The sequence below is a fragment of the Oreochromis aureus genome, linkage group 19 (assembly GCF_013358895.1).
Source record: "Oreochromis aureus strain Israel breed Guangdong linkage group 19, ZZ_aureus, whole genome shotgun sequence".
In the NCBI taxonomy this organism is placed as follows: domain Eukaryota; kingdom Metazoa; phylum Chordata; class Actinopteri; order Cichliformes; family Cichlidae; genus Oreochromis; species Oreochromis aureus.
Genome location: NC_052960.1, coordinates 29,095,545 through 29,115,586, shown reverse-complemented (window position 1 = coordinate 29,115,586; position 20,042 = coordinate 29,095,545). Strand labels below are relative to the sequence as shown.

At 43.3% G+C, this 20,042-nt stretch overlaps 1 protein-coding gene across 1 annotated transcript in view; it reads left to right on the top strand.

The window, feature by feature from the left end:
- Positions 1-15,002: 15,002 nt before the first annotated feature.
- The window catches only part of LOC116330303 (mitogen-activated protein kinase kinase kinase 7-like), a 44,303-nt gene continuing 39,263 nt past the window's right edge, over positions 15,003-20,042 (top strand). Inside the window, exons 1-4 of the mRNA XM_031752571.2 lie at positions 15,003-15,351; positions 15,832-15,942; positions 19,561-19,626; positions 19,817-19,862. Of these exons, the coding sequence (XP_031608431.1) occupies positions 15,286-15,351; positions 15,832-15,942; positions 19,561-19,626; positions 19,817-19,862 (289 nt within the window). The 5' untranslated portion in view covers positions 15,003-15,285. The remainder of the gene's footprint in view (positions 15,352-15,831; positions 15,943-19,560; positions 19,627-19,816; positions 19,863-20,042) is intronic.

The following is a 20,042-nucleotide window of genomic DNA, read 5'->3' as shown; positions in this document are numbered from 1 at the left end:
CATCCTCTCAAGCTCTTCTCTGAGCCCTTGGTATTTCTCCAGCTTCTCGTGTTCCTTCTTCCTGATATTGCTGTCATTCGGAACCGCTACATCGATCACTACAGCCGTCTTCTTCTGTTTGTCTACCACCACTATGTCCGGTTGGTTAGCCACCACCATTTTGTCCCTCTGTATCTGGAAGTTCCACAGGATCTTAGCTCGGTCATTCTCCATCACCCTTGGGGGCATCTCCCATTTTGACCTCGGGACTTCCAGGTTATACTCGGCACAGATGTTCCTGTACACTATGCCGGCCACTTGGTTATGGCATTCCATGTATGCCTTGCCTGCTAGCATCTTGCACCCTGCTGTTATGTGCTGGATTGTCTCTGGGGCATCTTTACACAGCCTGCACCTGGGGTCTTGCCTGGTGTGATAGACCCCAGCCTCTATGGATCTTATATTCAGAGCTTGTTCTTGTGCTGCCATGATTAGTGCCTCTGTGCTGTCTTTCAGTCCAGCTTTGTCCAGCCACTGGTAGGATTTCTGGATATCAGCCACCTCCTCTATCTGCCGGTGGTACATACCGTGCAGGGGCCTGTCCTTCCATGATGGTTCCTCGTCTCCCTCCTCTTTCTTGGGTTTCTGCTGCCTGAGGTATTCACTGAGCACTCGGTCAGTTGGGGCCATCTTCGCAATGTATTCTTGGATGTTCGTTGTCTCATCCTGGACTGTGGTGCTGACACTCACCAGTCCCCGGCCCCCTTCCTTCCGCTTAGCATACAGCCTCGGGGTGAAACCCTCCACACATGGTAAGGAGCTTTCTTGTCTTTATGTCAGTGGCTTCTATCTCCTCCTTTGGCCAGCCTATTACCCCAGCAGGGTACCTGATCACGGGCAGGGCGTAGGTGTTGATGGCCCGGATCTTGTTCTTACTGTTCAGCTGACTCCTCAGGACTTGCCTGACCCTCTGCAGGTACTTGGTGGTTGCAGCTTTTCTAGAGGCCTCTTCATGGTTCCAATTCGCCTGTGGGATCCCCAGGTACTTGTAACTGTCCTCTATGTCTGCAATGTTGCCTTCTGGTAGTTCGATCCCCTCAGTTCTGACTACCTTCCCTCTCTTTGTTACCATCCGACTACACTTCTCCAGTCCAAACGACATTCCAATGTCATTGCTGTATAGCCTGGTAGTGTGGATCAGTGAATCGATGTCTCGTTCACTCTTGGTATACAGCTTGATGTCATCCATGTACAGGAGGTGGCTGACAACTGCTCCGTTCCGTAGTCGGTATCCGTAGCCAGTCTTGTTAATGATCTCACTGAGGGGGTTCAGGCCTATGCAGAACAGCAGTGGGGACAGAGCATCTCCTTGGTAGATCCCGCACTTGATGGTGACTTGTGCTATGGGCTTGGAGTTGGCCTCTGGTGTTGTATGCCGCATCCCCATTGAGTTCCTGATGAAGGCTCTTAGGGTCCTGTTGATCTTGTAGTCCTGTTGGCCTGGTGAGTCCTGGCCTGGTGAGTGTCAGCACCACAGTCCAGGATGAGACAACAAACATCCAAGAATACATTGGGAAGATGGCCCCAACTGACCGAGTGCTCAGTGAATACCTCAGGCAGCAGAAACCCAAGAAAGAGGAGGGAGACGAGGAACCATCATGGAAGGACAGGCCCCTGCACGGTATGTACCACCGGCAGATAGAGGAGGTGGCTGATATCCAGAAATCAAAGAGAAGGAAGGTAGTCAGAACTGAGGGGACTGAACTACCAGAAGGCAACATTGTAGACATAGAGGACAGTTACAAGTACCTGGGGATCCCACAGGCGAATTGGAACCATGAAGAGGCCTCTAGAAAAGCTGCAACCACCAAGTACCTGCAGAGGGTCAGGCAAGTCCTGAGGAGTCAGCTGAACGGTAAGAACAAGATCCGGGCCATCAACACCTACGCCCTGCCCGTGATCAGGTACCCTGCTGGGGTAATAGGCTGGCCAAAGGAGGAGATAGAAGCCACTGACATAAAGACAAGAAAGCTCCTTACCATGTGTGGAGGGTTTCACCCCGAGGCTGTACGCTAAGCGGAAGGAAGGGGGCCGGGGACTGGTGAGTGTCAGCACCACAGTCCAGGATGAGACAACGAACATCCAAGAATACATCGGGAAGATGGCCCCAACTGACCGAGTGCTCAGTGAATACCTCAGGCAGCAGAAACCCAAGAAAGAGGAGGGAGACGAGGAACCATCATGGAAGGACAGGCCCCTGCACGGTATGTACCACCGGCAGATAGAGGAGGTGGCTGATATCCAGAAATCCTACCAGTGGCTGGACAAAGCTGGACTGAAAGACAGCACAGAGGCACTAATCATGGCAGCACAAGAACAAGCTCTGAATATAAGATCCATAGAGGCTGGGGTCTATCACACCAGGCAAGACCCCAGGTGCAGGCTGTGTAAAGATGCCCCTGAGACAATCCAGCACATAACAGCAGGGTGCAAGATGCTAGCAGGCAAGGCATACATGGAACGCCATAACCAAGTGGCCGGCATAGTGTACAGGAACATCTGTGCCGAGTATAACCTGGAAGTCCCGAGGTCAAAATGGGAGATGCCCCCAAGGGTGATGGAGAATGACCGAGCTAAGATCCTGTGGGACTTCCAGATACAGACGGACAAAATGGTGGTGGCTAACCAACCGGACATAGTGGTGGTAGACAAACAGGAGAAGACGGCTGTAGTGATCGATGTAGCGGTTCCGAATGACAGCAATATCAGGAAGAAGGAACACGAGAAGCTGGAGAAATACCAAGGGCTCAGAGAAGAGCTCGAGAGGATGTGGAGGGTGAAGGTAACGGTGGTCCCCGTGGTAATCGGAGCACTAGGTGCAGTGACTCCCAAGCTAGGCGAGTGGCTCCAGCAGATCCCAGGAACAACATCGGAGATCTCTGTCCAGAAGAGCGCAGTCCTGGGAACAGCTAAGATACTGCGCAGGACCCTCAAGCTCCCAGGCCTCTGGTAGAGGACCCGAGCTTGAAGGATAAACCGCCCGTAGGGGCGTGCTGGGTGTTTTTTTTTTTTATAGATATATATGTGCTGCATTGTTAGTAGCCTTTGTGTATTTTTTAGAGGTGGCATTTCTGAATTATTTCCTGATTCAAATATTTTAGTTCCCAGCATTACAAAGCAGTAACACATGATACAACAAATTTATTTAGATCCTTACCTTGTAAAAGACCAGCATTTCAATACAATATACTTACATCTATCTAATCATGGTGATGCCACTTGCATATACACCAAAACAAATTCAATACATTCAATATTTATATTTTATACTTGCCAGAGGACAGTGTGATAATCAGTTCATGTGAGGGGTCATCACCATCGTCTTAGTAGAGATGATGACATGCTGCATTCTGCTTTTGTTTCTTCCTCTCAAACAGGAAGTCAGAGATCCACCTAAAATTGGAACTAAAGTCCTCAAAAAGTAGCCTGGCATAAGTTCCCGCAGAGTCCAGATTCTCTGTCGAAAAAGAGCTCATTCAAATCTTTGGAAAGTTATCAACTGACACTAACTAACCTGCTGAGTGTGTGTGTGTGTGTGTGTGTGTGTGTGTGTGTGTGTGTGTGTGTGTGTGTGTGTGTGTGTGTGTGTGTGTGTCTTTCTGTCTGCGTATCTCTGTGAATGTGTGTGTGTGTCTTTGCATGTAAAATAGTTTTTAATCTTTAACTGTTTCGTGGGTTTTATTTTCAGACTAACTCTGTGTTAGTGGGGAGATAAACTATAAACACTAAAGACAGAGATGTGACAAAGTGGGTTATATAAAAAAAAAAATCATGACAACATCACCTAGGGGAATTTCACCCCCAGGAAATATAGAGTCTTTTTAGAAACTGGAAAAGATTACATTGGCTCAAAGATGCACAACTAAGGCATATTGGGTCCAATATTAATGTTTTTAATTATATTTGTAAAAATAAAAACAAAGAATAAAACAATAAAGGCTGACCGTGGCACAGCCTATTCTGTAACAGTGTCCTAAATTAAATAAAACCATACATTGAACTGGACTTACCAGTACCTGGGGACCAAAAGAAAATCACACACCCCAGGTGCTGTACAATAAAGGAAGTGTGGAAAACGACGCACCACCGAAGGCCCCACAGCTACTAGTGTGTCCTCAGTTTACTGCAATAAAAACAAAAACAAACACATTAGGAGTCACAAAAAGCTAAAAGGACAACAAACACCAGGTTCATTGCGCACAGTCAAGGGACAATACACATTTCAATATTTAATCTAAAAAAACCCAAAAAAACACACACACTTATTTAAAACATAATACAGAATACACAGGCCGAGTAACTTGCACCACACGAGTGAACTATGGCCTTTACCAGTTCTGATTGTTGAGATATTGATCATAGCGCGCCCCAAAAAGAGGAATCCTGGATTGCTCTCTGTGGTGACTAGAGCAAGTCAGCTGGGCAGGCACGAATATCACTATAAACAACCAGCACAATGCACAGGCAAAGGATCACTCCAGCCCAGCTACGTGGGCACGAGCATAAACAATATTACAAAATAAAACTCTAGGTAAAACAAGGGAAGCTGAGAGAAAACCAAGACCAGAGAAGACAAGACAGCAGTTCCTTCAAGGATGAGCCCAAAGCAGCGGCTGCTACAGGCGTTTCCTTCAACTCAACTGGGCCGAAACACAGACCGCTGAGCAGAGGCTATGGCAGGCAGCAAGCAAATCCTGGAAATCACAATTCATTTAGCACTTAGCTTTCTCTTATTTGGAGTCATAACAAATTTACATCATTTCCCTAGGGATTAATAAAGTATGCTGATTCTGATTCTTATTTTGAAATAATGCTAAATGGTGCTTACCCCAGGATTGAGGACGTCATGCTGAACTACCAGTAGTAGTGCTCCTACCTCTCTCCACAACGGCTGGAATCAAAATAAATCGGCCACGCTACAGACTGGACTGCGAATGAGCCACTATACTGCTTAAATGCAGACAATGACATACGGCCTACCTGTGACTGTGTGCAGCCTGATCAAAACTGCCTGGTTTATCCTGAAGATAATATGTTAGCGCATAATACTGCACTTGAGGAAGGTAAAGGAGGAATGAATGGGAGGAAAGCCTGCATGGCCTTATACTAGCAGACACCACTCTACAATTTAAGTGCAGGTGTAAATGGTAAATGGACTGATTCTTATATAGCACTTTTCTACTCTCCCGGAGTACTCAAAGTGCTCTATACAACATGCCACATTCACAAAAACAGTTTTTTTCTATACTTAGTGCTTCCTACTATATTCAGACACATCAGAGAGCAACTTGGGGTTAGTATCTTGCCCAAGGATACTTGACATACAGACTGGAGGAGCCAGGAATCAAACCACTAACCTAGGGGACCTGCTCTACCTCCTGACCTACAGGCAGCCCATTGGTGTCTGTGGGTGTGGGTGTGTTCCCACTCAAAATAACTTAGCTAGCGACACTACAGACAGAGAGCAAGAGCAGGGGAGCGAGAGAGAGAGAGGCAAAAGAATGAGTGAGAGAGAGCAAGAGAGCAGTGGGGCCCTAGAACAAGGTGCGGGAGGCCCTGGGTTGACCTGTGCCCTCAACATGTCACGATGGACATGTCTGACTTATCCAAGTTTCCTACAGGGGCAATGGTATAAACAGCCCCCTCGCCTTGAGGTGCCCTCAGCACCTCAAGGGGAGAGGGCTGAGTACACAACTGAGCCCCACAAGTCCTGGAACTTATGCCAGCCTCTGACACTGTGGTCCCGAAGATACACCCGCTGGCCAAACCTATAGAGCTGCAGGATGAACCCATTGATCATGGGGCTCCTTTCGATGGCCAGCAGCCAAAGACAACTGCGCATGAACCACGGTTAACCTGGCTTGGTGCTCAAAGACTTAAAGAACCATTCTGTCAAAAGGACCTGGGCTACAGTAGAAGCCTGGTGATCCCGGGTAAGGACTGCAACAGTGTATTTGCTAAAAACATCAGTCATAACCAGGACATTCTCAAGCCCACTACGGGAGGGTTCCAACACCTTGAAGTCTATGACCAGGATTTCACTTGGCCTAGATGCCAACAAGTGGCCCATATAGCTATGCAATACTAACCCTGAATCTTTTGCAATTTGACAGCGCTCACAACTATGGACCTACTGCTTGATGTCAGAGGACATAGCTGGCCAGTAACAGCGCTGTCTGACCAATTTGGTGGTACACCCAATACCCTGGTGTCCATGGTCCTGATGCAGCTGTCTCAAAATCTCAGACTTCATAGCCTCTGGGAGGACAAGTTGGAGCACTTCCTCACAACCTCAGGACTTGAAGTCCGGCGATAGAGTATGCCATCCTTCTCTACCAAATGGTCCCGCTGACGTAGCAGAACCATAACTGGCTTGGGAACCTGGCTGCTCTCCCATGGCAGATGGCAGAGACTCCCTTCTCCATAACACCAAGAACAGGAGTGGATCAGCCTCTTCTTGTAGGGTACAAATATCCCCAAGAGAATGAGACAGGAAAACACAGATTTCTGACTGTGTGACAGGAGGCAGCACTGCTGGACATGGCCTGCTGTAGTGGGATTGGAACAGAAATCCCAGGCAACACACATTCAGCCAAGCTGGAGCCAGAGTCATGCTATTGAGAAAGGGCATCTGCATTCTTGTTACTGCAGGCTGACCAATGCCTAATTTCAAAGTCAAATGCCACCAGTTGAGATGCAAACCCCTGCTCAGTGGCACCTAGCTTGGCCAAAGAAAGGTAGCTTAGTAGACTATTATCTATAAAGACCACACACTTATGCTCTAGCAGGTACTCCCTCAATTTGTCAGCCATGGCCCATTTGAGTGCAAGAAATTCCAGCTTCATAGAGCTGTAGTTGAACATATTGTGCTCATTGGGTCAGAAACATCTGCTAGCATAAGCCACTGGCCTAATGCCACCTTCCATTCCCTCAGAAAGAACCTCATCCAAGCCAATGAAAGGGCATTTGAAGTTGGCATACGCCAACACAGGGGTGAAAACCAACTTCACTTTTAGGGCCTCAAAACTGTCCTCACACTGGGGTGTCCATGCAGGGCTCAAAGCCTGTCCTGATCCCCTCTTTAACTTTGTGGCAGCCAAATTGGCCACCAATTTATGTAGGGAAGCAGCCAACTTGGCAAACCCCTCCACAAAGCACTGATAATAAATACCAAAGGACTCAAGACGAGGGCGTTGCCACTTAGCCACTGCGTCAACTTTTGCAGGGTCTGTAGAGACACCCTCATGAGAAATGGTGTGGCCCAGAAAGTCAGCATGCCTTTGCAAGTGCATCCATGCTTTCCTGAATGTGAGGTATGCATCCTTCCTTGTCTTGCTATTTAGCAACCTATTTAGCAACCGATAGTCCACACACAAAAACAGGCTCCCATCCTTCTTCCGGACCAGTACAATGAAAGAATCATAGAGACTGCTGTTCTCCCTTATTACCTGAGCCTCTAATAGCTGGTTAATCTGGGCCCTCACAGCTTCATTCCTCTGACGGAGGAATGCGCCTATACCTCTGCCTGACTGGTGTATCATCAAGGGTATATCATGAGATATTAGGTTTGTACAGCCCAGATCGCCATCATGAGTAGAGAAGACGGAACTATATTTCTGCAAAAGTGATCTCACCTCACACTGCTCTCACTCAGCAAGTACAGACAGGTCAGTCGCTTCTACCCTATCCTGAATAGGGCCAGTGGCCATATGAGAGGAGACTGTGACAGGGGAAAAGCTCTCCTCACTGACGCCTGCAGGGAGACTAACAACCGTTGCTTGACTTAATATCCCCAGGCGGGTCCGCAGGTGGAGAACAGCTTCTGTTGTCCCCACATTAGTAACTGGGATGAAAGCGGTGCCCTTAACAACCTTTACTAGACACGGAGAGGCCAATAACCCAACTGGTAAACCCAACTCTGGAGGCTCAAAAAGCACAGCCTGGCATGAAAATTGCTAGGAACATGCAGTGGCCACCAGCTGCATAACACCACCAGATATCCGTACAGCTTGTGGGCCCCACACCTTGAGGATACCGACAGGGTCCTTTGGAGATTGAGCTGCAGACTAGTGACACTGATGTAGGGCCTCCAAAACTGGCCCTGGCGCCTGGGACATGGAAGGTGAACAAAGGTTGAACAAAGATCCACCATAAGCCCCACACAGCTCTAGATAACAGCAGCAACAGCAACATTGATTCCTAGAATGCCAGGAACAGAGGGCATGGCACCAGGTGGCCCCTTACTACAAGGATCCGACAAGAGGGCATTTCCTTAACACATAGGAGTACTCTGAGCTCTAAATAACCAATGTAAGGAATGGCAAGCCCACTGGCAGCCTGAAGCTGCAACCAGTGACATGACTGAAGGCGTTCTTGTCCCCAAGGTGCAAAATGTCTCAAAAAGAAACTCTCTGTGATGGTGGAAACCATGGACCCAGTATCTGTAAAGTGGCAAGGCCACTTTACTTTGTACTTTTATTTTGAAGAGTATCTTAGCACTTCCTCTTTTATTGTGTCACACTTCCTGTATGGTTCTCAGTGAAACAACACAAACACATTGCTTCAGAGTGAGTAAAAAACCTTTATTTTTGGAAATATTCATGTAAAACCATGTACTTTATTTACCTGTCACATGCTATAACTTGGGAAAGTTTATACAATGTGGTTGAATTCGTTTTTTGGTTGGGTTTTTTTTGTATATGCATGCCATTTCTTTGTGGTGTGGAAAGACTGGCAAAGAGATGCGCATAGAGGAGGTTGCTAGCAGGTTCAGCATGATTAGCACCCTTGGGAGCAGAAAGAGGTTGGTTTAATGATTGCAAACGATTGTTTATGTATTTAAGAGACCGAAAGGTTATCTTTAATTCATTTTATTAAATGCTCTGACATAAATTGTTTAAAAGCTGTTGATTTATGTCAATGTCACTATTTGAGTTCATCAAAATAATTTTCTATATAGTAAAATGTGAACATTTCCGCACTTTCTACTAAAATGTTATAATGACATTTGTTTGTGCATCTTTATAGTTTTCACGGTGCCATATTGTCGGTGGTTTAAAAGAGGAGAGAATAAAATTGCATCAGTCGAAGCTCTTTGCGTCATGAGTGGTAATTCCAAGTGGGAAGCTACAGTATCCTCCAAGCACGGGGCAGTCACCCCACTTATCAAAACATCAGTCTCTGGACAAGATGATATTAACCAACCAATTCTATCTTCCTATCTTCTGGTGAGCTAGTGAACTCCCCACCTGAGCTGTGACTCTGCAGTTTAGAGGGTTTCAGTTTCCTGACTCGGTAGTGGGGACGTGATAGCCAACCACCGTACGAGTGGGGCCTGTATGGGAATTTATTCTGGTGTGGCGTAAAACCCACCCCCCAGTGCACTCCCTAGCAAAGTGCCCTTTCTGCTGGCACCTTCAGCAGATCATCAGGCCACCCCATGATGGCAGATTGCCCTTCTGAGGGTTCTCTGTGAGCTGATTTAGCTGTTCCTGCTGACGTTTTAAAAGTTCTATTAGCTCACGCCACTCAGACTCCGATGCATTAGCAGGAGTAGGGCTAGAGCTAGTATGTACCCCACACTGTAAACCACATATCAATGGGTGAGAATAGCGATGGTCCTGGACACCACCTGGAAACCTTTCTCTTTCCCATCTAATAGCTTCCCCACGTACCTCTAACAACTTGGCAGTGGGCACATGGTGAACATATTGAGTTCTCTGTGAAGTGCACTATTAACAACATGTTCCACAAATTGGTCTTGAAGCAACACTTCTGTATTATGCATGCCATTAGGTCCACTTTGTTTTACTTGTTCCATCAAGGCCATTAGAGCTAAGGAAAACTCCTGCAAAGTCTCTCCCTCCCATTGTCTCCTAGAGAAAAAGGCCTGCTGCAAGGTGACATATGACTGAACATTACCATATAGCTCTTTTAAAATGGTCAACGCTCGAGCAGGGTCCCCTCGCTCTATACGCAAACGAAATTTTATTTCCTCCTTTGCCTCCGCCTCTAAATGGTCAAAAATGAAGAAAACTTGATCACCAACAGACAGATGGCGGGCACACATACATGCCTGTACCTCCTCAATCCATTCGGCTTTATTGATGCCTGTCCTACCATTAAACATGGGACATTTACGGTCCCTAGGCACCACCACCAATTGCTTTGAAATGGCAGCCGAACTACCAACAAATGGTAAACAACCAGCCGGTGCGGAGGAGGCCAAAGCAGGCCTACCAGAATCCAGAACAGCGCCCCTATCCCAAAGCAGCGGTTCATTATCTACCCTTAACTGCGCTACCAAGTCCCTAAGTTGCTGCAGTTCTTCCTCCATAGCAATGAATTTAGACCAGAAGAAAAGAGAAATTCAATTAAATACAATTCAATTTTAATTCAACTCAATTCAGTTTTATTTATATAGCGCCAAATCACAACAATAGTTGCCTCAAGGTGCTTTATATTGTAAGGGAAACCCTACAATAATACATACAGAGAAAAACCCAACAATCATATGACCCCCAACAGTGAGAAGGAAAAACTCCCTTTTAACAGGAAGAAACCTCCTGCGCTAATATCCTATTGCTCTTCCTTCTAAACCCAGATACTGCTGTCTTGTCTATAATCAAATACTCTGAAATCTACAAATACAGTCCAATAATGTCCAATAATAACAATGTGCAATAAATATACACTTCTTCTTCTTTTCATTACTTAAGTTAAGTTACTGTGTTGATTTGTCTTGTGTTGTGTCGTGTTGTGTTGTACGTAGTGCTGACGTGGGTCAGTTTTCCAATTTCATTGTATTGTACTTTGTATGACTGCGCAATGACAGTAAAGAGTTATCTTATGTTATCTTACTTGCTGCCTGTACGACCTCTCTCCAGAAAACTGGTTCCAGAGCTCAAGCTGTGTGTTGAGCCTGACTATATCTAGTCGGTATTTCCTAACCTCACTCACAAACTCAGTCTATGTCCCCAACAGAAAGGTGACATTCCCTGAACCACAAGCTAGCTTTGGAAGCTAGAGGTCAGAGTACAAGGGCCTCTGCCTCTCTGCCACCGAATCCACAAAGCACCAAAACACTAAAGCACCTCCTGTGGGCCTATGGGAGGAGAGACCCATGTAAATTGAGCCTGGCTAAGCCATATGGGTGAAGTATCAGCCACCAGACACTGGAGCCTCTACCCCAGACCTCTCTCCAGGGTCTTCACCAGGGTACACCGGACCTTTGATTTTTTTTTTTTCTTGACATACGGGTTATTTGAATTGTTGTGTGTCTGGCGCCTCACCCAGGATCAGTTTACTTGGCTCCCAGGGACGAATTGTCCCCGACAGCATATCTTCTGGAATCACTGGAATGCACAAACATATACAATATATGTGGCAATATATGTCATGTATAGGTCTCTTATGTATTTATTTTCATTTAAAAAAAAAATTCTCATACTGTTTGTTTTCTATGTATTAACAGAAAGATAATGAGGACAGCATAACTTTGCAAAGAAAGTTATGGACCTCTCATGTTTAGAGTGTAATATAAATGAATGAAAATCCTCTGCAGAATGTTGTTATAGTTTCTTCAAGATAACAAAAACTAAACTTAAACTAAATATAGAAAAAATAACTATTCCTCTGACACACACAGACCTCTAAAAATAACCACATACCTTTTATATATTTTATGTCATATTTTAAGTCATTTATTTTCGCTGCAATTTCACATTTTTGACAGACTGAAATGTTCAGAAAATACACTTTTACAGTAAAGTCTTTAGAGTCTGTGACAGGTAGGATTAACCCAAACTTATGGGTAGTCACTATATACATTTAAAAAAAAAATTCACACTCTTGTTCTGTATTTTGTCTTTCTTTAAAAAATAATTACAATGGCATAGTGTAATGTGTCGTGTTGCTGTTCATCTGAAGTAGCATTAAAATCATTTTAAGACCTGCTGAGAAAGAGATGATTTTTTATTATATGCTGACATGTAAAGCTGACCACACATAGAAAGCGTTCTGAGTGGCCAGGGACAGTAGAAGCAATGATGTTTCATATATACTGTTTAGAACAGTGTTGTGAAGGTGATGTTTAGAGAACCCAACTGCAGAATGCAGAAAAATTAAATAATAAAAGGTAAGCTTGTGTATTTGGCTATTTAAAAGTGTCAAAAACACATTCCAACAAAGAACAAAGACTTTAAGGCCCTTGACAAGAAAAAAAAAAAACACTGAAAAAAATTCCTTGCTCGCCCCTGCGGGCAGTCAATCCTTCAAGCTCGGGTCCTCTACCAGAGACCTGGGAGCTTGAGGGTCCTGCGCAGTATCTTAGCTGTCTCAGGACTGCGCTCTTCTGGACAGAGATCTCCAATGTTGTTCCTGGGATCTGCTGGAGCCACTCACCTAGCTTGGGAGTCACTGCACCTAGTGCTCCGATTACCACGGGGACCACCGTTACCTTCACCCTCCGCATCTTCTCGAGCTCTTCTCTGAGCCCTTGGTATTTCCTTCTTCCTGATGTTGCTGTCATTTGGGACTGCTACATCGATCACTACGGCCGTCTTCTTCTGTTTGTCTACCACCACTATGTCCGGTTGGTTAGCCACCACCATTTTGTCCGTCTGTATCTGGAAGTCCCACACGATTTAGTTCAGTCATTCTCCACCACCTTTGGGGGCATCTCCCATTTTGACCCCATTGTGAACCACCCTAGAGGGCGTACCCCTTTTTGACCTAGGTACTTCCAGGTTATACTCGGCACAGATGTTCCTGTACACTATGCCTTGCCTGCTAACATCTTGCATCCTGCTGTTATAATATATATATATATATAGATATATATAGATATATACATATATATAATTTTTTTTGTGGGGAACATAAATAATAATCTTTATTTTGTTATTCAGAGACCTCTACCAAGTTGAGATTGGGTATTTAAGGTAAAAATAAGAATACATAACTAGATTAGAGAAAATCTAATTAAATTCTTGGAGTCTTTTAAATCTTCACAGCAAAATCCATAAATCTTTCTCAAATGTTTATTACCAGTGAACCATCTGCAACTGCAATTTTTTGGCCATTAAAACCTCTTTATTTCTGGTGGTAATTTCCAAAGCATGGTTTTTCAGTGTTTTTGCTATATAACTTTGCACTGTCCACTTTCTGCTGTAGCAAAACAAATTTCCCACATGTGGGACTAATAAAGGTTATCTTATCCTATCTTATATTATTATTTTGGACACAAACTGTAATCTTGATTATTTAACAAGGTGATTAAGTTAAACGTCTTTGATTTACTAACTTAAAAAATATATATTTCTAAAGAATGAAATTTCCTGAAATTTAAATTCAAATAAAAGAATTACCCTCTCGCCCTGCAGGCTGGTCAAAAAATTCTCTCCACCACTTCTTTTCAGTTGGTTAGCTATTACCAGTTCATCCATCTGTACCTGGAAGTCCCATAGGATTTTAGCTCGCTCATTGTGAACCACCCTAGAGGGCGTACCCCTTTTTGACCTAGGTAATTCCAGGTTATACTCGGCACAGATGTTCTTGTATACCAGCCACGTGGTTATGGCATCCTGTTGTACGCCATTCTTGCTAGTACAGCCAGGTTCTGCAAAGGCCAGAAGTGAGTGGCTGTTAAACGTTAAATAGTCTACACGTTCCACAACTATGCTTCCCTAGCAACTACGAAATTAGTGGCTAATAATGTTTTATACAGCAATGTTTGACATAAATAAAGCAGGAAATCTTCATTTTATCTAATTTGTCTTACTTTAGCTGACATGTTTCATTGGTATAAAATGCATCTGAGACTGAGAGACCACAGGGCTGTAAAAACATGATTAGGCGGCAACACTAAATTTAACATTAGCTAGTAAACAGCAGTGAGCTAATGTAGTTTATGAGACTAGAGTCTGTTACACTTATATATAAGTGTAATTATAAATGGAAATATAATATGGAAATATAATATGGCCATCATTACATTTTTTTAAATATATGAAATATAGTTAATCCAAATTTTACAGCAGCGAAATGTAACTCTGTTTCAAATACTGAGTTTTAGTAAAAATTCAAGGTGCATTTATTTCTATTTGATATCACTTTTTATCTTCTTCATCTCACAAACAAATATGTGTCATAGCTTATATATGGATGTATTATATACACTACCAGTCAAAAGTTTGGACACACCTTCTCATTTAATGGATCTTCTTTATTTTCATGACTATTTACATCCTAGATTCTCAGTGTGATGAAAAGTGAAAGTGTGAAAAACACAAAACATGTTTCATGTTTTAGATTCTTCAAAATAGTCACCCTTTGCTCTGATTACTAGCACCACCACATTTATCTGAAAGCTTACTTATGTTGCGTAAAACTAAAATTCGCAAGCTGTGATCAATTGCATGTTTCTGATAAAATGAAGAGTAGACTGATCTGCTCATAACCTCTCCAACAAATATGAATGGAAACACATAGCATCCTTATAAAATATGATATAATTTGATCTTTTCCACTACTACCTGCATTCCAAATATTGTATTTTTTGTGAGACATGAATGCCACTGTAAAATGATGACAGATCCATCAGTGGCGACTCCCGGTGCCTGTCTCCTCGCTTCCATCACACCTCTCCCTTTCTTCTCTATCTCCAGCCTAACCTTTTATCAACGAATTCAGCGTGACGTCGCGCTGTTATGCACTCTACCTGTGTTGTACTAACTACGCTCCTTTATAGCGGCATGGTCAACGATGGAGCGTGCTGTCTGGGAAGACAAACTGTACAAACCATGGCACATGTGGTCTGTCGCCCCTGGTGGAGGTTCTTGTGCAGACAAAAACAAAACAAAAGCAACATTCAAGACTGCGAATCACTAACAGCTTGATTGATTTGGCATTGGTTTAAACAAATAATTTATACCACAAGGCTTCAGATAGAGATAAACTGTGTTTGTAAAGCAGTTCCATTACGATTTAATTTGTCCGTTACGCTGTTTTACTTCTTGTATTTAGGCACTGAGTGCTGTGCAGCGTTCACCAGCGCGCATATCATAGACGTATCTAGCCACTGCGCGAGCTGTTGGTGTCTACTTCCTGAATTCAGAGCAACAGATGAGAGAGGCAGTTCGGCAGGACTCCACCAAGGTTTTTGTTTTCTGATAAAAACACGATAAACCTCGGCTTGTAAGTCCAGCGTCGTCGGCTCGCTTCGAGGAGTGTCGGCTCTCTGCCACGATGGTGGAGACTCTAGCTGGGTGTATGTTTGAGGACATCCAGTATGCAGATATCCAAGTAGAAGCGGTAATTTAAAGATATATATTGAAACTAATGTTAGCTCAGCGGTGCTAGAGATCAGTGGCTGAGTCTGGATCAGCTACGTTTTTGTCTGTGAGTAAGGCTCGGTTAGACTCTAATGGACAAAGGAAGTCTAATCTTTTTGTTCGCTTTGAGGGGTACTGTTCTTAACTGCGAAATACAGCGAGAGTCTTTAACAAGATATAAAACATGACACTGTTGACTACTGAATAAACCTAGTAATCATAACAAGGCCCCGGTTTTTAAAGGACAGAGTTATTCATAATATGTGAACTAGTGATTCCCAGTTTAGCTATTTTGTATGATATTATTATATACAATAAAATGTATTTTTAAAGTAAATGTTACTGTAGTCCCGCTTTTGGTATTGAGGGAAAATAACATGTTTACCCATAACAGAGTAATCTCCCAGGCCTGCATTGTCCCCTGAGTTGGAGCTGTTAATTTTCCGTTCTTTGTCTTCAGGCTGTTGGCAGAGGGACTTTTGGGGTTGTGTTCAAAGCTGTGTGGAAAGGAAAGGATGTAGCAATCAAGACCATTGAGAGTGACAATGAACGGAATGCTTTCCTTGTTGAGGTACTGTAAATATCGTTGTTTCTGCCCATCTGTTATACAGTGTCACATACCTTAATGTAATAGGAAAAATAACTTTTCATAGGCAGTTAAGCAAATAAAGTGTGGACAAGTAGATTTAACACTAACATGACACTAAAATACCACATTTGGCTGGAAAGCTCCACTCATTGTGAATGTACTGCCAGCACAGACTACCTACCTGCTCTACCTCCAGGCTGTGGCTCAGGAGGTAGAGCATGTCATCCACTAATCAGAAGGCTGGTGGTTCTAGCTCTGTCTGCTCCCGCCTGCATGACAGCTAAACCCAAGTTTCTCTCCAACACATTCATTGAAGTATGAATGTTAGAAAATGCAAACTCCTGGGTTTTCAATTCCAAAACAGCTGATCAGAGTCAGTTCAGTCAGTTCAGTCAACTCTTAATATATTCATACTAAGCACGTGGATAAGTGGAGAAAGGAAGCTATCATCAGTGAAGGTCCACAATTAACCAATGCCATGACATATAGTAGACTAAGCACTGTGTCTCCCATTTTAATCCAGTGGACTGAGAAACATAAATACCTGTCAGTACTGGTACACACTAGATGAACCCATAGCGCCGGCTATCATTTCTGTTCCTGTATGGTAGTCGGGAAACTAGCCTGTCTCCAAACATCCAATGTCTCAGTATTCGATGTCTCTGAAGTGCACTATTAAGCTCATACAGGGATGTGTTGTTCAGCTTGTCCACATATCTGTTGTTGGAGCGTGGTATGCTATGTTGTGTATTTGTGTATCCAATACTTTGACCCGACACTCATAATATAAATGAGGGAATTCCACTTGTGTGACGTTTATAGCTGGGTACTGGAATCGAGTGTTTTGAACGCTGCACAAAAATCATATATTTATAGATAAAAGCTGTAATGGCTATTTTCTTTACGAGTATTTATTATTTGGCGTGCTGCAGGAAGAAGCCTGTTGTGGTGCAGTGGGTTCAGGGGGCATTGCCAGGGAGGCTGGTAGGGCAGCTGGAGATGATCAGCTAATCACTCTTTTCCTTTATCAGTAGGTTGCGCTGAGAGCTAGACAACTCAAAAGCTGCACACACAATCTGATCAAAGTGAACACAGTAAATAAAAACACAGTGTGTCCATGTCGGGTCCTTGTGTCCCCTAAATGGCACCACATTTTTAAGGAAGATGCATTTGTTTGTTGAATAGCAGAGTAGAGTAAATGAAAACACCCTCGAAATACTTGCCAAATCTTCTCTGACAATGCTAAATAGCATATTCTGCTATTGACTCTTGCTAATCAGGTGTCTGATGGGCACCAGCAGCTGTGCACACAGACCCAGCTACAGCGGTCAGTTTTGTCTGCTCTAAACATTCCACATTTAACTGATCTGAATAGGGCCTGCGCCATAGGGCAACTTCAAACTCTTGTTCTGCAGAACCAAATTGCAGCATAATTTGGAGTGAACCCTACTACCATCTCTTAAATTGAAGGTCAAGTGCCGTATAATGGGAGATGCCAAAGACAAGCGGTGAAGTGGGTGTTTCAAGAAGATAACACCACAGTAAGACTATTTTCTTGCCCTGGACTTAGGAGCCATAGGCAGTCTTCTACAGGTTTGCAGTCAAGGTTTGCACGGCACTTTGGCCAAACGGTCTCTACCCGGACAATCCGGAACAGACTGCACACAGCCAGTCTCCTATGTTATAGGACTGCCAGGAGGCCTGCCATGACTGTCCTTCACCATCAGGCCCATTCACTCTGGTGTCAATAACATGTGCACTGAAATCTGTTAATTTCTAAGAAAGACAGTATACTCTGTGTTTGGTGTGATTCTGTTATGCCACTATAGAAACTACAATTAAAATAATTTTTTTTTTATTTTTTTTTTTATTTTTACTTCAAATTTCCCCAGAAAGGAGGATTACAATGTCTAAAATTGGCCTAACAGTTCCTCCTTCTACGTGTTGGTCAGTGCTTGGAAGAGTTTCGTCTTTGGTCAAAAGATCTCCAACTTTCAGAGTTGTTGTTTTTTTCCAGCATCCAAAAAATCAAGGCCTTTGTCAGTTAACTGAGGTTCTGCTGGGAGTCTGTCAGCTGCCAACCTTTCGGATAATAGAAGACACAAGCCATTTTTTCACAAATATTCCAGAAGCAGATCTGACCATGTCTGGTCTAATAAAACAGGTTAGACAAAATGGGAGTAATAAGAGAAAGGAGTAAATGCCAGCCCTGTTTTTACTTGAATGATTGAATAATTCAACTACTATAAGGTAGTTTGTCCATTTTAGGATTTACATCACAAGCACTGTCCAAATATGCAAGTCCGGGCAGGTATCCTCCTCTTTGGTACACTGTAGGTTCTTGGAGCTTGGCATTATGTTTATGTGGTAGCTTCCTATTATGCCGAATCTGCTCCTGGCCACTTGACCAAGTCTGATTATATTGCTTAGCATATGACTTGCCTGAGAGTAAACTGATGGTGTCTGAGTGCTTTCCTTGTTGTGCTTGAGCCTGTGTGCTTACTATGATGGAAGTCGTACACTCTCAATTTTTGTAACCTAGCACATTGTGTCGCTACTGCGGCAGCCATATTGAATACTCAAGTTTATAATCATGTCTTTTTTTTACTGCCATTTTAATGATACATCAATGCTGCAGCTCAGAAGATTATACAGAAGGAAATGTTGCAACAGTTTGAAAAGATGAGACTTTTGGGAAAAAAAAAACTCAGCAATTTCTTTGCTTCCAGTTTTGACTTCTTCTCCACCTGTATCAGTGCTGGACTGGATTTGTCTGAGCCATGACACATATTATTCAGAAGAATAGGTACCTGCATTGTAATGGCCTGTATTTGTATAGCGCTTTTACTTAGTCCCTAAGGACCCCAAAGCACTTTACACATCCAGTCATCCAACCATTCACACACATATTCACACACTGGCAATGGCAAGCTACGTTGTAGCCACAGCCGCCCTGGGGCGCACTGACAGAGGCGAGGCTGCCGGACACTGGCGCCACCGGGCCTTCTGACCATTGTGAAAGTGAGGATGAATGCATCTGAGTAGTGAGGCCATCACCAGCATCACACAAAGTGGCCAGTGCCCTGGGCCCCTAACACTCCAATGAGAAGCTGTGAAACTGACTCAGTAATTACAGTTTCCATTAGACTCGTGTAGTAGCTTTCATAAAATGTCTTTTATATTCAAATTCTAACACCTTTGTTTGTATTGGCAACATTTACGAAATGGTAATGATATTTGAGGATTCTAAATTTCCCATCATAGTATGCATCCAAATATGCAGTTGGTTAATGGTTAGAAATATACTGTAGTATAATATTATATAATTTTCATGTCCAGTTTTTTTACAAATCAGTATCTATTATGGATTAGCTGCTCCCACATACTGTTAGAGTAATTAAAGTAAACATCTCTAATTTTGCCCTTATTTAATGTTCTTTTGCAAAAACAAAATTAATATATATAAAATAGAATACTATTCCCTTAAATTAAACCGTGCCCAGAGAGTGAGCTGCCTTGGGGGAGGTTTGCACTCTCCGACTGCTTCTTCTTTAAAATGTGGATGTCCTTTACACCTGTGCTGCTTTTGTCTATGCACAGCTCCGCCAGCTCTCCCGAGTGAATCATCCCAACATTGTTAAACTCTATGGCTTCTGTGACAATCCAGTGAGTATATAACACTCAACATTTGCAACAATAAAAGTTTAGTGAATTTAAAAAAAGAAAAAAGTTTTCCCATTATCTTTTTATCTTGTCTGGATGTGAAGAAGCAGTGATAGGTTTAGAGGTATTTTGATCTTCAAGATTTTGATGCATTTATCTGTAGGATATGTGATTTTTCTTTTTATTCCCTCAGGTCTGTCTGGTCATGGAGTATGCAGAATGTGGATCTTTATATAACCGTAAGTCCTACTGTGTCTGAACCAAGAGTTGTTTTTTTTTTTAAAGAGAAGTTAAGGAGGTAGTTACTGAAACATGTTATAGTTTTTTTTTCTCCACTGCATAGCTTTTCCTAGTATAGCTAATAAAAAAACGTCCTACCATTAGTTCAAAAGGTTTTCAGACCCTTTCAATTTTTCCAT